This window comes from Trichophyton benhamiae, assembly GCF_000151125.1.
Source record: "Trichophyton benhamiae CBS 112371 chromosome Unknown Abenha-F-c-01g09.f1, whole genome shotgun sequence".
Lineage (NCBI taxonomy): Eukaryota > Fungi > Ascomycota > Eurotiomycetes > Onygenales > Arthrodermataceae > Trichophyton > Trichophyton benhamiae.
In genome coordinates this window covers 1-15,269 of record NW_003315076.1, presented here as the reverse complement: position 1 = coordinate 15,269, position 15,269 = coordinate 1, and the positions used below count along the sequence as shown (strand labels likewise).

General features: G+C 49.0%; 5 protein-coding genes across 5 annotated transcripts; 2 read left to right on the top strand and 3 right to left on the bottom strand.

Moving 5' to 3' along the window:
* Positions 1-613: 613 nt before the first annotated feature.
* ARB_03627 (uncharacterized protein) lies at positions 614-1,607 on the top strand (the record flags this gene model as incomplete). The annotated part of the gene is made up of 2 exons (XM_003010075.1): positions 614-804; positions 860-1,607. 2 exons carry the CDS (start codon positions 614-616, stop codon positions 1,605-1,607), a joined length of 939 nt encoding a protein of 312 aa, XP_003010121.1.
* A 1,497-nt stretch (positions 1,608-3,104) lies between these two features.
* On the bottom strand, positions 3,105-6,845 carry ARB_03626 (uncharacterized protein; the record flags this gene model as incomplete). The annotated part of the gene is made up of 5 exons (XM_003010074.1): positions 3,105-3,551; positions 3,617-3,903; positions 3,974-5,074; positions 5,133-5,774; positions 5,849-6,845. The coding sequence occupies 5 exons, from the start codon at positions 6,843-6,845 to the stop codon at positions 3,105-3,107; spliced, it is 3,474 nt and encodes a 1,157-aa protein (XP_003010120.1).
* A 1,816-nt stretch (positions 6,846-8,661) lies between these two features.
* Positions 8,662-10,856, bottom strand: ARB_03625 (adenylate-forming enzyme, putative; the record flags this gene model as incomplete). The annotated part of the gene is made up of 2 exons (XM_003010073.1): positions 8,662-9,951; positions 10,026-10,856. The coding sequence occupies 2 exons, from the start codon at positions 10,854-10,856 to the stop codon at positions 8,662-8,664; spliced, it is 2,121 nt and encodes a 706-aa protein (XP_003010119.1).
* Positions 10,857-12,095: 1,239 nt separating this feature from the next.
* Positions 12,096-12,697, top strand: ARB_03624 (uncharacterized protein; the record flags this gene model as incomplete). Its single annotated transcript, XM_003010072.1, has 3 exons — positions 12,096-12,292; positions 12,331-12,497; positions 12,570-12,697. 3 exons carry the CDS (start codon positions 12,096-12,098, stop codon positions 12,695-12,697), a joined length of 492 nt encoding a protein of 163 aa, XP_003010118.1.
* Positions 12,698-13,279: 582 nt separating this feature from the next.
* Positions 13,280-14,772, bottom strand: ARB_03623 (uncharacterized protein; the record flags this gene model as incomplete). The annotated part of the gene is made up of 3 exons (XM_003010071.1): positions 13,280-14,226; positions 14,287-14,364; positions 14,421-14,772. The coding sequence occupies 3 exons, from the start codon at positions 14,770-14,772 to the stop codon at positions 13,280-13,282; spliced, it is 1,377 nt and encodes a 458-aa protein (XP_003010117.1).
* Between the last annotated feature and the right edge of the window lie 497 nt (positions 14,773-15,269).

The window sequence follows — 15,269 nt, the reverse complement described above, 5'->3', positions numbered from 1 at the left end:
TAGCTAGTCGTAGCAGAGAAAGGCTTGCTGGCGTCGGTGTCGTTGTCGTTGATGAAGCGAAGGAAGTGAAGCTTCAAGGTTGCTGCGGAGCTCTCAATCGGGACTAGCGCTGTAATGTTTATGTAATCACATTTGTTTACATCGCGACGGCTCGCCTTTTCCTGTTTATTTCAATATCAACATCGACAGTTGGACAGCAACTCACGCCACGACGAGCTTTCAGTATTGAGATAACTAGACGCTACACACAATTGAAAGAGGGATAGCAACACTGCTCTGATTATAGTCAGTCCAGGACCTTACCACTACAATGTCGACCGCCGTCTCGAGAAAACGAAAGTCGCCTGAGCCAAGCAACCATTATGATGAAGCCCTTACTCCTACGAGGAGCCCATCGAAAAAGAGGCTCAGGATCACCCAGAAGCAGAAACAGGCCCTGATGGACAACTTGCAGCTAGAAAGTGGGATTCCCATGGCATGAACCAGTGTTGGCCCAGTATATAGCTAACCGCGGCTTCTAGTTACTGAGCGAGCGCGAAAACTACGCGCGCACTACGCCCTCCAGGCGCAAGATTTACGAGCGAGAATTGAACGGCGTATTAATCGAATCCCCATGGCGCTTCGTAAACAGAACTTGGGCGAACTGCTAGCCAAGTATTCGGAAGCTGCCAAAGAGACATCGGACAACAGGTCTCCATTCAAGAAACCGAGCTTGCCCTCTAAATCTGCAAAGACGGTGCGCCCTGTAACGCAAGCACCAGCAAACTCTGCCGCAGCGCAGCGTACTGGAGCTTCACGACAAAGGTAAATGAGCTCGTTTACCCCTTGGTTAAGGACAGATTCTAACTAAATATTACAGTCATGGCTCTTCTGATAAGGAAAATGCCGGATACCCTGATCTTTCAAATCATCCCCTCACAAATCCAAAGCAGCGGGGCAGGCCAACCCTGCCAGCTTCTTCATCCCGCAATGTATCCCAACGCACAGAGTCTAACATCCTATCACCAAAGTCCTCGAATTCCAGGACCTTTCCGCAATCACCTTTGAAGATGTCACCTACCAAGACACAGCAGCAAGAACCCTATCATATCCGTGCCTTCTCCCCCGTCAAGCACACAAGCCCTACAAAACACATGAATTATGCTACTACTCCCGCTACCCCTAAGCTTAGGACCATGAGGGGTGCAGCCGGGGTTCGCCGAGTAACCCCGCCCGACAACAGCTCTGACTCTGTACCTGGAAGGGTCATCAGGCCAAAGAAGGCCATGTCTGTCAAATCGGCGCCAGCTGGCACAAGAAAGCCCCCCGCAAGGACAGCTACACGCCAAACCAACCGGCAAGTCAGTACCAGCACCACATCATCAAATGCCTCTGCAGCAACTTCTGGAACAACAATTGTACGCTCGGCGAGAACTGCCGCTACCAAGAAGGCTGAGGCTTCTAGCGCGTCATCAAAGAAACCGCCGACTTCTAGAAGCCGGGCTGCCACCACGGCTACTTCAGCAACTGCTTCAACTGCCCGAAAAATGACTGTTGCTGCTGCTAGAAAGGGCCAAGGAGTTGAACAGCCCGCTCCTGGGAGGAGAGTCCTTCGAAGCAGGGTCTAGAGGCACCTACATTAGCTACAGGTTCTTGGTTATCGCTTTTCGATTCTTCATATTCGGTGATTCAACTTGATATTTTCAAGCCTTAAGCGTTTTTATAATGATATTTGAAACTTCGGTGGCTATTGAGATTGGTTTGTTCAGGATGGTTGGCATATTTAGGAGTTAGGAGTATAAATAATGTTTACCTCCCTCAGACTCAACAGAACTAGGGAATTCTTCGCATTTTATAAAGCCATATAAAAAGCGTCTAGCGTTCTAAGCAAACGCGTTGCTTCTCCTAGAAGTGAATAATACATAAATTGCACCACAGGAACGAGGAAAAGGGGCAGAAGCTAAAGAAAACACGTATTTACGGGGTAATTGCCATCACCATGTATGTCTCTAGCTAAGTGGCGCCTACCGGGTATTAAAAAACAAGCAAGATGCGGCATGATTTTTTGTATCGAGGAATGAAGAAAGCAACAAAAAGAATTTAGTAACCACTGGTATACGTCCACAGCGAGCAAAAGCAGCAAGCAATCATGTAGCAAAGAAGACGAAAACGGGACAGGCTAATGTATATTGAGACGTCAGGAACGCAAGCGAAAAAAAAGGGTAAAAAATGCAAAGAGAGAGGGAAGAAGATAGTCTGGGATTGGCGTAGAAGTTAAAAGTCAATTAAAGGGGAAAGGTGGGGGGAAGAGAAGGCAAGAAACGAGCAAAAACAGGGGGAATCAATAGTAATCAGTCAATAAAAGAAGAGAAGAAGAAAGGTCGAAAAGAAGGTGAAGAAATTAAAAGGGGAACTTGTTTGTCATAACTATGAAGGTATTTGCAGAAGTAGGGCATTGGGGAATTGAGGTACGTTTGTCAAATGGATATGCATGAAGAAGAGGTCGGGTTGGAGGGAGGTAGAGAAGGAAATTAGAATCACACAGATTGGGTAAAGGGGGTAAGAGAGGGCGGGACCTCCGTAGAAGAGAAGAGAAGAGAAATGGGAATCAAAAGGTAAAGGTAAAAGGGGTATGTGGGTATACTTGTCAGACCAAATGGCATCCAAGATACAGTGTCCGCTGCATTTCAAGAAAGGATTTTTTTTCATCGTTTTAGATTTGCAAGTGAAGGGGAAAGGGTCGAGACCAAGGAGGGGAGGTGAAGGAAAAAAAAAAAAAAAAGGTGAAAAAAAGAAGGGAGAGAGATCAAAGTGAGAGAGGAAAAAACGAAGAAGATTCAACCAATACCAGACCGTTTGTTCCGTGTAGAGTAAAGAAAAGGGAAGAAGGAAAGGGAGAAAAAAAGGAAAAGGCCAATAACAAAAGAGAAGCAAATCCCCAATGAACCAAGTTTTGAGCACCAAGTGAACCGCGCCGTAGATTGTTGCCCGGTCCGGTGGAATGCAAATAGGGTAGATTCAGACGCCATATGCGAATATGCAAGAAGCAGGTCAAGGTCGTCTCATGAATTTTTTTTTAATCTCTTCCTTCCTCTGGAATTAGTTAAACGTGTAGAAAACATCACTTAGATGGCAGGAGGGCGGCCACGGTATGCCATTGGTGGTTGTGCCAGGTGTTGCTGGTGTTGGGGTTTTTGTGGTGGAACTCCGCCGTATGCCTGGCCCTGGCCCTGGCCTTGTCCTTGGTTGCTGTCGCCGGTATTAGTTCGGATTGGTTGTGGAGGGAAGGGAGCGTTATGATCCTGAGGCCCGTGGACGTGCCTCACAGAACTCTGCATCTGCCATGCTGTAGCTTGAGACGGATCGGTGTCAATACGCGCGGCAATAGGAGAGTTATTTCCTTTCGAAGAGCCAGAACGCACAGGAATGGTTTCCGCGACTGTCGGGGCTCTCTGGGGCACAGGAAGTTTGCCCAAGGCCCCATAACGTTTGAGGATTTCTTTGGTAGTGATTTCAGCACTGCCATTGAAGAGCGTCGAATCGGTTAGGATAGACAGAAGGTCTTCCGGAACCTATTACAATGGTCACATTAGCATGAAAATATGGTGATATGGTTGGGATATGATGTGGTACGTACCTCACACATGGTATCATTATTTTCAATTAAGGAGGTGACAGCTTCAATAGCCAAGAAACTGTCGTCAACACCAGCAACCTTTGCATTAGAGTAGAGTATATTCGGGGTCATAACGGTAGCAAGATTATGAATATCCATCTTACTACCGGTCTCATCATCAACATGGCAGAACGAAGAAGCCCAGTTAAGGAATGAAAACAATACTTCCATAGTGTCTCTGTGCGACTTTGGAAGCAAGCAACAAGTCAGATGAAGAACTCGCTTGCGCTTTACTGGATCAGCGATTTCTATGGTTATTTTGTATTAGCTATTACGTCTTTCCGGTTAAGAGATGGTATTGGACGAAAATGAACTTACTTTGTGCAATAACAAACAAGCTATGAAGCTTAAATGTAAGAAGAGGATCAGGCATCTCTCGAAGGAACTTCTTCATCAAAGCCGCAACTTGAACGGCGGACTCTTTGTCCAACTCAGCGGCCTCGTACTTGGTGTCAATAAGCTCAGCGGTTTCTCTGAGTCGTTTAATGTTTCCGTTCTTACGGAAGACACCTTCAACAGACATATCCATCTGCCGCATGGCGGAGATTGCATCGTCGATAAAGGTTGGAATTCGCAATGTGCCAGGGCCAACTCCGTGGGTTGATTCTGTTCCATCTCTTTCAACGATGACTTCCAAGGCTACGCCGAAAACACCCTTCTTTTTGCCAACCTTGCGAGGATCGTTCTTGAAAGCACGGTTAAAGATGTTCCAGATAGTTGGCTTGCGAGGCTCGATGAGGCCAAGGAGTTCTTCGAGATTAAAGCTTCCTTCCAGCAAGGGCTCCATGGAAAGGACAGCAACGTGTCGAACAATGAAGTATTCTAGAGCAGATAGCTCTGAGAAATATTTCTTAGCTCTAGGTCGTTCCATGGCACCCAGCTGGTCAACGGATACTCCTCGTTGATGGCCATTGACAAGCTTAGCAGCTGGACCGCCGCTTCCAATGAGATTACCACCAGCATGCTTATACGCGTTAGGACGTTGCTCTTTGGCCTGCTCGGCAGCGACGATTCTTGGAATATCGTCCAGAGTGAGAGCATCTTGGTTTCCAAAGGTAAGGTCAGCAACAGGCTCGCCATCAGCGTCTCGTTCTTCGACGATTTGGAAGTTCTGGTTTTGGCCATTGTTGGCACCTCCAGGAGCACCTGGTTGGACGCTGCTGCTCTCAGGGCCAGAGATTATGCGTGAAGTTCGGGCTTTCTTGAAGGTTGTGGAGATGGCCCGCTCATTCCTAGTTGATCGGAGTCTTCTCATTTCACCGACTGTCTGCTCGAGTGATGAAGGCGCCTTCTCTTCATTTTGTTCGCCAGTGTAGGACATTGAGCGAGTGGTTGGACGCTGAGGTGGCAGATGGGGATCAGCCTGTGGAGGAATACGGTGGCCATCATTTGCCTCGTATTCCTTCAAGTTGGGATCATCTATATGGATGGTCAGTAGAGTGTCAAGAATTGTTTGAGTGGTAGAGAGCAGACATACCAGATGTATGTGGTAGAGTACCACCAGATCGTAAGACAGAAAGGAGTCTAGCAAGAGCCACTCGAAGCAGGAAGACGTATTGCTGCAGTTTGGTGACATTTTCAAAGCCAGAAATGGCCTGGGGATCATGTCCTCTCTGTACAGCGCAGTTTTGGCAGAATGGCCGGTCATTCTTCTCACTCCATCTTGCGCGCTCAAGGTCATGTGTTAGGTCATCCTGGCATGCGCCGCAGACAAGGTGTGGCGGCTTCTTATGCCACTGTCTCCGGCCTAAGACAATGCATTCATCGTCAATAGGTTCAGTGCACGCAGCGCAGCAGTCAGACTGAGAGTGAGCTAGCTGTGAGGTATCAGTGTTTAGGTCGCTGGCTGTGATAGTGTTCACTTCCTCCAGATCTGCGGTTAGGTCTAGGAAGGCATAGAGGGCATCTGGTGTCTTTGTTTCGCGCTCTAATCTAAGAGAGCCCTGCAAGCCAATGCGGATAAGGAGTTTTAAATAATGTGCCAGCCCTGTAACAAGGGCAAGGAGCTCCTGTGTAACTCCAAGCTTCCGAACTCCGGTCTCTTGTGTCTTTGAAAGTAATGAAAAGAAAGAGACTACTTTCTTGCAAAGCAACTTTGCTTCTCTACCATATGCCATTTCTATTCCCAGTGGTCAGTATAACCAATTGTTTGGGGGAAAGAAGAAAAGGAGAGCAAAATATTAGATGACTTACCTTTTACTCCAAGTGCAGAAATTTGAGATGCAAGCTGGTCCGTACCCTTGAAGAGGACCTCGACGTGGAAAATGAACTTTTTTGCAACAACAACGCCATCGATGTATGCACCATTGCTAACATGCAGCAACATATCGGAAATGCAGGCGGCAGACGACTCTTCAAATGCAGAAAGTACGCTCCAGATACGGTAGACCTTTTCTTCCATCTTTTCTTCCTCGTCACGGATCTGGTCTCGTTCCTCATTGCTGACATCGCGGTCAATCTCTGGCGGTTCGAATGTCTTCCCACTTGGAGACAGGCGCACGTTCCAGAATTTATGTATCATGTAACATTCAGGGTGCCAATGCTGGTTCTGGCCGTTTCGGAAAATCTCGACAAACTGTTTTAGGATTGCGGTTTGGCAGCCGTTGCATCGCTGAGCGAATTGGGTCGAGTAATGGTAATGGCAGTAAACCTTGCCCTCGTGCTCGTAGTAACTGTCTTGAGCTCCAAAGACGGTAGGGCAAACGGAGCAGGTGAAGTGCTCAATGTGATATTTGTGGTCCAAAGCCGTGATGTAGGATCCTCTGAGGGCGCCTCCGCACTCGAAACACAATAGGTTTAATCGTCGGAAGTAGTCTCGCTCACAAAGCGGATGTTGGGAATTGCCATCTTCAGAGTCGACGGGGAAGAACTTCGATGCGACAATCTCTCCACAGTCCTTTTTCATTTCATTCATGTTAGAGTATTTTATTATAAGATTGGCAACGAGAGAAGAAACGACGTACTTTACACTGGAAACATTCGAGATGGAATGTGCCTCCCAAGGCACGGACAAACTGTCCCAGTAGAGCCTCACCACAGACTCTGCAGATTCTGGTATTCCCGCTGGGAGACTTGCTGGTGGAAGGGCCATTCGAAGTATTATTATTATTATGTCGGTCGCGCGACTTGGTTCTGCCAGGACTTCGGTAGGAGTCTGGCTGTCGGGGAGAGCGTTCTTCGGGGTTGACATTGGACTCGGTGGGAGCGGACGGGGGGATGTCGGACCAGGGAGCACTTCTGTTGCCGTCCGGACTGTCTATGGGCGACTGGCCCTGGAAGCCAGATGTGTTTGTGGTCTGTAAACCGCCATCTTCACCTCGATTTCCGGGTAGCAGGTTGGGTGGAATATGACGACCACCTGCAGACGCCATATCTGCGTCGACCACCTCCGCCCGAGGTGAGTATCCTGCTTTTTTTGTTTCTTTTCGTAGGAACTGGCTCTCTCTTTTTTATTTTTTTCGCTTCTGAGGACAGACAGGGAGGATCGATCAGAGGGAGGATGAAAGAGAGGAAAGGAGAACGGTATCCCCTATTTTGGAGGTTGAGGGCGCGTCGGTTCAGGGAGAGGAAGCAAGCGAGAGAGTGAGAGAGTGAAATACGCGACAGAGCGGCCCGGATAGCGCTTAGAGGCCCAGGAGGCTTGTAGTCTAGGTGACGCAAAGACTGCAGTTAAGCATAAATAAGGAGTAAACCCGGGGTAACTAAAAAGAGGTGAGGTCGTCTGTGTGTTATTTCTCCAAAGGCTCACAGTCTGTCAGGCCGGTAGACAGGAGACAGGAAGAAGAGCACAGCAGCAGAGTAGAGCAAGGTGAAAAATGAGCGAGTGTGTATGTGAGAGCAAGCTGGAACAGGGCAGGGTGTCTAGGCAGATTCACGCAGCAGTCAGAAACAAGAGCGGCCTTCCATCCTCTAGCAGGTAGGGGGGTTTTGCTTGGGGCAGGTTTCATCAATAGCATCTTTCAGGAGGAGGCTGGTTAGTGGGGAATGCATACCTTTCTCTGGGGGGTTTACCCTTCTTTTTTCATTAAATTCGTTATTAGATTCCGCCCCGGGAGCCAGACGCTGGTGAAAGGAGAGACAATGGCAGCGAGAGGGAGGAGGGCGGGTAAAGAGGCGTAGGCGTAGGCGGGCGTTGCAGCAGTCCCCTATCGAGCCATATAAAACAAAAAAACCTATAAATGGGGGCAGCGGAGGAGGGTCAGGACGGTCAGTTGGCAGGTCATCGAAGCACAGCAACGGGTAAACGGTTTTCCACTGCGGCTAGCGGGACAGGCACACCAGCCAGGGAGGACAGCCGGGCCAAAAAGCAAAGAGAACATCGAGGGAGGAGCATCGACTGCATCCTTCGCGGGCTTACCTTGCAGAAGAGCCTGCGTCTTTCAGTCGCTGGCTGTCACTGGCGTGCCGGAGCTGGTGATGTCAGGAGCAGCAAGCAGCAGCAGCACGCACCGAGTTATTAGTGCGCTATCCCGCTGGCGTGTGTGGTGTAAGTACTTATGTAGAGTTGCTTTTTGATGCCCCAGGGATAACTAACCAGCCGGCGACGCTGCTTGGCATGCAGACCGATAGTTAGCCCGAAGCGACTACCTGTGGCCCTCCAGGCCGGCGACGGGAGCGGCAGAGACGCGTGGATCGGCCAGCAGCACGCGGGACAGGAGCTGGCGGTGACGCTGGCGGAGGTCGAGGACGAGGATGTTTCTTGCTGCGGCGTCGTCGTCGTCGTCGTCGGTTTGGCGTTTCTTCTGCGTTTCTTTTGCGCTTTTCGAAGTCGCTGGTTGAGGCCGCGCTAGTCCCAAAGGGGCGAAAGGGAAACAGACTCACGTGATGAGGACAGCCTACATACATCCATACATACAGATACAGATATAGATATAGATATAGATATAGATATAGATACAGATATAGATATAATATAGATTAAATATAGATAGATCGATGTAATGTTTAAAGATATGACTACTCAGGTACAGACACGTTGCCACTCTGCAGCCGGTGAAACACATCTCTCATGCTCTGTTTACAGCCAGTGGCTGGACATGAAACACAACTCTAATTAAGATATTATCAAGCAGGCTAAGGTCTATAAAGTAAGATGCAGGAGAAACAAAACAGGCAGACACAAAAGAAGACAGCTCAAGGATGGATGATGGCGGAAGGCTGGGGGTGGGTAAAAATAGATCGCTAAGCCACAGACCGCAGACTAGCCGCCTAGAGCCTCGCCTTGTCATGCTTGTCTCGTTGCCGCGAGTGGTACTGGTCTCGCATCGCTCTGCGCAGCATCTTGCCCGAGGGCGTCCGCGGTATCTACTCTCAGTCAGTATACAGAACTTTGAACGAAAAGAGATAGAATGGGTGGGCTGCCTTACAGAGTCGACTATCTCAATCCCGCCGGCAAGATGCTTGTACTTGGACAGCCGGCTCTTGACAAACTCGTCGAGCTGCACAATGACCTGGCTCGCATCTCGCCGTCTGCCTTCCTCAGATAGCACCACCCACGCCCGAGGGAAGAGTCCACCGTCTCCTCGGCCGTTGTCGACCCCGGCAACACACGCATCTCGCACCAGCTTGTCCGGATGAGACAGCAGGGTATCCTCGACTTCCGTGGCCGCGACCTGCATGCCCTTCACCTTGATCATCTCCTTCAGCCGGTCGAGAAAGTGCAGTCGGTCTTCTGCGTCTCGCATCATCAAGTCGCCTGTCCTCAGCCAGCCGGGCTCGGCGAACAGGCTGGCAGTTGCTTCCCAGTCCTTGTAGTAGCCCGGAGTCACGACGGGCGCTCGAACCCAGAGCTCGCCCTTGGTTCCCTTGGGTACGGGCTCGAGTGTGTCTGGGTCAACCAGCTTGGCTTCAATGCCGGGCATCAGATGTCCGATTGTTCCTGGCTGGGCGCGAGAGAGCCCAAAGAGACCCTCGACCACCGGCTGGGCGACAGAGAGCGCCTCTGAGAGTCCATAGCCGGACTGGATGGGGGACTGTTGCGGGAGCTTCTTGCCTAGACTGTGGGCTACGTCTGGCGGGAGATAGGCTGCTGCGCTTAGGGCCAGGGTGACGGATGAAAGGTCGTACTTCTCTGTAAGGGGCGATAGAGCGAGCTGTCGGACAAGCGGTGGCACGAGAGGGAGAGTGGTGATCTTGTGCTTTTCTATAAGCCTCAGAGCGGTCTCCAGGTCCCATTTGGTCATTAATACGTTTGTATTCCGCATCACGTTGACTCGGAGGGCGTACATAGTCAGGCCATATGAGTGATAGGCTGGGACTATACCCAGGAGCACAGCCAATGGTGGGTCCATATTCATCTATTTAGATTCGATTATCAGTATACCCAGTTCAAGGCGGGGCAGGCCATATGGATGGATGTGTCAAAGCTTACAAACTCTGCTGTCCGCCGCGAGGTTATCATCCCCTGCAGGGTAGTGTGTATGGCGTTTTTATGCGATATCATCATGGCTTTTGGAAACCCAGATGTCCCTGACGACTGAAGCAGATAGCATAACCGCTCCCCCCCTGAACGCTTCCATGGCTTCTCTGGTGTTTTTGAGCCAAGTCGAACTAACGACTCAACCGTAGGATAACCCTGCACTGTGTCCAGCGTGGGGTCATCCGATATGACTACTATCTTGCTGGTATCAAATACAAACTCAAGTCTGCTGTCGTTGCCCGTCTGAGGACCATTCCGGACAGTATCCATCAACAGAGGGAGCAGAGACTCGTGCACGGCCATTGATGTGACCTGCATCTTGCGCATGACATGGTATAATTCATAAGGCGTTGAATTGGGACTGATGCTACCAAAAACAAGCTCTGACCGGAAACACGCATGCACCAGCAACGGCCATGAGAGATGATTCCCTGATAGTATACCCATGATCTCACCATTGCCGTTATCATCCACCGGCGACTGCCCCAGCCCAACCGGGTTAGGTCCATCATGCCGCAGGGCTCTCGAGAGAGATAATACTCTGTCGTAGAACTGATACAGCGACACCGTGGCGCCTGTACACCCATCTATGAATAGATCATGGTCCGGCTGGTCAATTGGCTTCTCTGGAGGAAACAAGAAATCATGCAAGTTCAGATCCGGGTCAACCTTGGGAAACGGCCCAAACGGACTCCGAAAGACAACTTCATCTGTTGGTTTATATTTGCTGTGGACGTCTGGGCTCTCTGGGCCGATGGTATATTTATCGAAGGCCTTCGACATCATGAAGCTGGAGTCTTTGCCCCCCCGGCTCAATTTTTTTCTTCTTCTTCTAGCGCAGAACACGTGGGGCAGCGAGAAAGACAGACAGCATGGAGAGATCAAGAAGGAAAAAGAAGAAGCAAAAAGCGCTGTATGGCTTTTGAAGATTTGTGGCGGTTGAGAAATATAACAATGGTAAGTAAATTATAGAGAAGAAGAAGCTGGAGGTTCAATTCACTCCAGCAACACCACTTCACTCCTTATGACACCGCCCCGAACGACTTGGCAGCAAGCGCAACAGGACGGCGGAAGCAGACGCAGAGAAGCAGTGGTGCATATAAAAGTCGCCTAGCCGAGCTGGCATTCCTCCATATGGGCGACTGTAACTCCGTATGGAGAACTCCACATCGTGCTGGCTGGTTACGAAGCAGACACCCCCGAGGTTCCCCGACTGCGACAACGTTGTGTGTTGCAGGTATCCTATTTATCCCTCCCCTCTTCCTCTGTGGCCGTCGCCCGCGGGATATATATTAGCACCAGAGGCGTGCGCCGGTCAGTCGCACCGCCTCGACGAAGAGGGAATATGCGCGAGTCAGTCGCATTGGCTCTTGCGCCGGCGACGGGGACGGGGAACGAGGGGCGAAAAGAAAAATAGGCCTTCCTGGGTTGTTTGTTCGTGGACGGTCGAAACGTCGAAAAAGCGAGTTGATCCCAATGATCCGGCAGCGATGGATTGCCTATTTGCGACTGGCTCGGCTTAGGTAAGCGCTGCTGCTCGTCCTATTGGCGGAGCTGCGGCAGCCCTTCATCTATAGGAGACGGCCATAAGATCGGGCGGCCGGGGTGCTGCAGAGATCAGCTAAGCGTGTGCGCGTGGGGAGGACATTCGACGGTTCTGCGGTCTTTCTAGCAATATTATTAGCCGTTCGGGTCGTGTGTTTTCTTCTTCTTCTTCTTCGTTACATGGCTTTTCCTTGGATTTGGAATCTGCCGCAAAGGAAGAAAAAAAAAAAAGAAGCGAAAAAAAAAAAAAACAAACAAGCTCGTATTATATAAGCAGACAAGCAATTCATTACATAATCATTTTAATATCACGTGATGAGTTTTCTGATCGAAACGTCAAAAGGAGAAAAAAAAGGAACCTGGAGAAAGAGATCGTGAAGGCCCATCAAGGTTGAGCATTGAGTCTAGCGGAGTACTGAGCACTGCGAGCTGGTCATTGCCTTACAGAAAACAGCCGGAATACAACTCGCCAGTACCATGAGCTCTTCCACGCCCGTTCACGAGCCCACGCACCGCAAACGCGAGCTCCCCCAGAGCGAACTCGAAGCTACCGCCCAGCTCAAGCTCGGCGAATTCCAGCATGTTCCGACCCTGTCTCTGTCCGAAGCTCGACTGGTGATCAACAAGGTCCTTGACCTGCGGAGGAAAGGAGAGAGCAAGTTTGAAGAGCGAGAGTGAGTTGTGCGCGCTGGTTGTTTGCGACTTGGACCAGGCCGCCCATGATGCTAACGCCGATTTCGCTCGCCGGCAGGACCCTGGTCAAAACACAGGACTATCTCGAAGTGTTTGCCAGATTCAAAGAGAAAGAGAACATCGAGGCTGTCGAGCGACTTCTCTCTGCGCATACGGAGCTGGAGTTCTTTGAGCGGTCACAACTAGGTACGTGAGGCGTGCAGCTTAATTACACGTTGATTTTGATAGTCGTTCACCTCAAGCTAACCCTAACCCTAGGGAGTCTATGCTGTGATAACGCCGAAGAAGCCAAGTCCCTTATCCCGAGTATTGGAAACAAGATCTCGGATGCAGACCTGCAGGAGCTCCTAGACGAGCTCACCAAGCTGCGAAATTTCGTGGAGTGATTACTCCATTACACCACTGGGAAGATATAAAATATGGGAGAGATGAGAATAGCAGTGCTTTGGGAGTCCTGTTTATTATCTTCGAAATAACGGGTTTGGGAGGGGCTTTTTTTTAGCAACGTGCAAGGCGTTCAGGTTTGGAAAACGGTACCTTACGGAAGACGATATTCTACATGATACTGTTTATTTTTATTTGCTAAAGAGAGCTAATGCATAGCATCAGAGGGGAGAACTTTTTTTCATTATTAGCCAGGTTATTAGAAGGAGAAATGCCAAGTCAGTGCTAATAGGCAATGGAAGCCAAGTTTATCAGGAAACACTAAGGAAGATGCTTTTCTATAGAAGAGAATTGGAAGAGAAACGAGTATCGTCGAAAATTCAAGGTCCTCCCACAAACTCCATTCCAATGGCAGTCAATGCAGGGTATGAAGAAATATATATAGGCTATCGTACACAACTCTATGTCGTTGAAGAAACATAAACCGGAGAATGATGCTAAACACCCTCGCTCACTTTTGTCGTTTTAAAATCACCAATGGAAAGTAGGCAAACTCCAGTTCACCCAGTAAAGCGCCGCATTAGTTAGGACTTGAAGATAACTTCTGCCGGAAGCCTAAAGGAAGCACAGAACATTCTCTTGTTCGGCGAGACAAGTCTGATATCCCGAATCTCAAGCTCAAGATCCTGGTTTCCCGTACCACCAATCATATCGTCAGGGGTAATCTTGTACTGTATCCTTTCCGAAATGCGGTTGCAGATATCCGCAAACTCAACAGCGTTGTCATCGGAGTTGGTTGAAAAGCAGTAAACATGAACAAACGGGCGCTTGCGCTGGGTGTGCGGCTCGAACATTGACTCCTTTCCGGCATAAACACCGACAAAAGCGTCTAGAAACTCAATTGCGGAAGCCGGAAGGTTCATCACGTAGTGGTCAAAGGTAGGTGGGCATTTGTATACTTGTGGAGGAACAGCTTTCTTCTCAGCGGCCTCGGTACGTTTCACTTTGGGGTATATCTTGACAGGGCGTGGGCCGTTAACGCATAGCTCCTGTGAAGCGTGTCGGATAAATTCCCTTCCATCCATGTTAAATGGTTGGACGAATTCCCTAACTTTGTTCCGAGCAGCACCTTCTTTCAGCTTCTCATATCCGTGGGGGTTAAGATCATTCGCATAAACGAATACCCTCTTCTTACCCGCTGGCAGAGCAAAGGGTCCCACGCCAGCCATGACATCACATACAGCTTCTCCTTCTTTGAACCTGCCAACAAGGTATGTATGTTCGTTTCCTAGGCGTGAATTCCAGTATACTTTAGAGTAGTCGAATGCAAACTCGCATCCCTGCTCATGCTGGACAACATTCATATCTTCGTCCCCAACCAGGTGCTCGTAGGCAAAAGTGCGATATTCGCTGTTTGCACCAACATCGTCGACCTTGTTGATCACTGTTCGGACCGTCGAGTTTTTATCTCGGATAACTTCCGCAATTAAATGTTTATATGGGAGATATTGCTCTCTCAGATTAAGATGTGCTATATTTTCAAGTTTAGTATACCCGTCTCTACAAATTCAACCATTTCGATTTCACATACCAACATGGCCAACTTGGTTGAAACCCGCCGGTGTTTCCTCGAGATGTTCCTCTGGCAGTATTGAAGAAAGAATATCGTCTGCAATGCATGTTAGTACTTGCATTTTAACAGTTGCACCTCCCGATTGCACATACGATAGAGCCAGTAGTCATAATCAAGGTGAAGATCATATGGTTTCAACTCCACGGACTTCGCTTCAACCAATTCCCGTATTGTTGGGGACCATGTAGCAGCATCATTGGCTTGTATCTGCTCCTTCAGCAAGATGCACTTTTTGCTCTTTTCCTCCTCCGTGGTGGGGTTCTGGACATATCGAATAGCCGGTAGCCGCGGAGCGTTCAGAATATCATTGCTCTTCGCCAGCTCGGTCTTAATCCGGCCAAGATTCCTTGCTTCAAATACTGTGGCCGCAGCAAGAGGTATGGTCTTTTTGAAGAATGATCGGTCAAGTACGCGCATTGCGCGGTTGATAGGGGGTCTGAACATGGTCTGGGGGGAGGAAGGGTGGTCGTGAGGGAGTGTAGAAGGCTAAACAGCGGCGAACGGAATCAGTTCATCGGTTTATATTCAGATATGAGTCCTTTAGAAGATATTCATCTTGCGTACAGAAGTTTTCAAATCCATCTAAGTAACGTTAACTAGTTAATCGACTGATAAGAAAAATTTTCTGATATCGATAAGCAACGTGTGGTAGTGAATTTTTATCAGCGCATTGCAATGTATTCAAGTTCAAATAGTCGGGCTTGCAAAGCTCGTACGGCCCAAGAAAATATACTAGAAAGTTATCTCACAGCATAAATCGAATCAAGTCAAGTCGGCTCAAAATATCAAATTGCTGTTCCAGCAACCTCAAAGTGGATTGAACCTGGAACCTTAACCATACCGGATAAAGTATGTTTTGTAGTACTACTATCTTCCGTAGCCCAATAGTATCCAAATAGAGCTAATATATTCTAATTAATTAGAATATAATAAGTAATAAT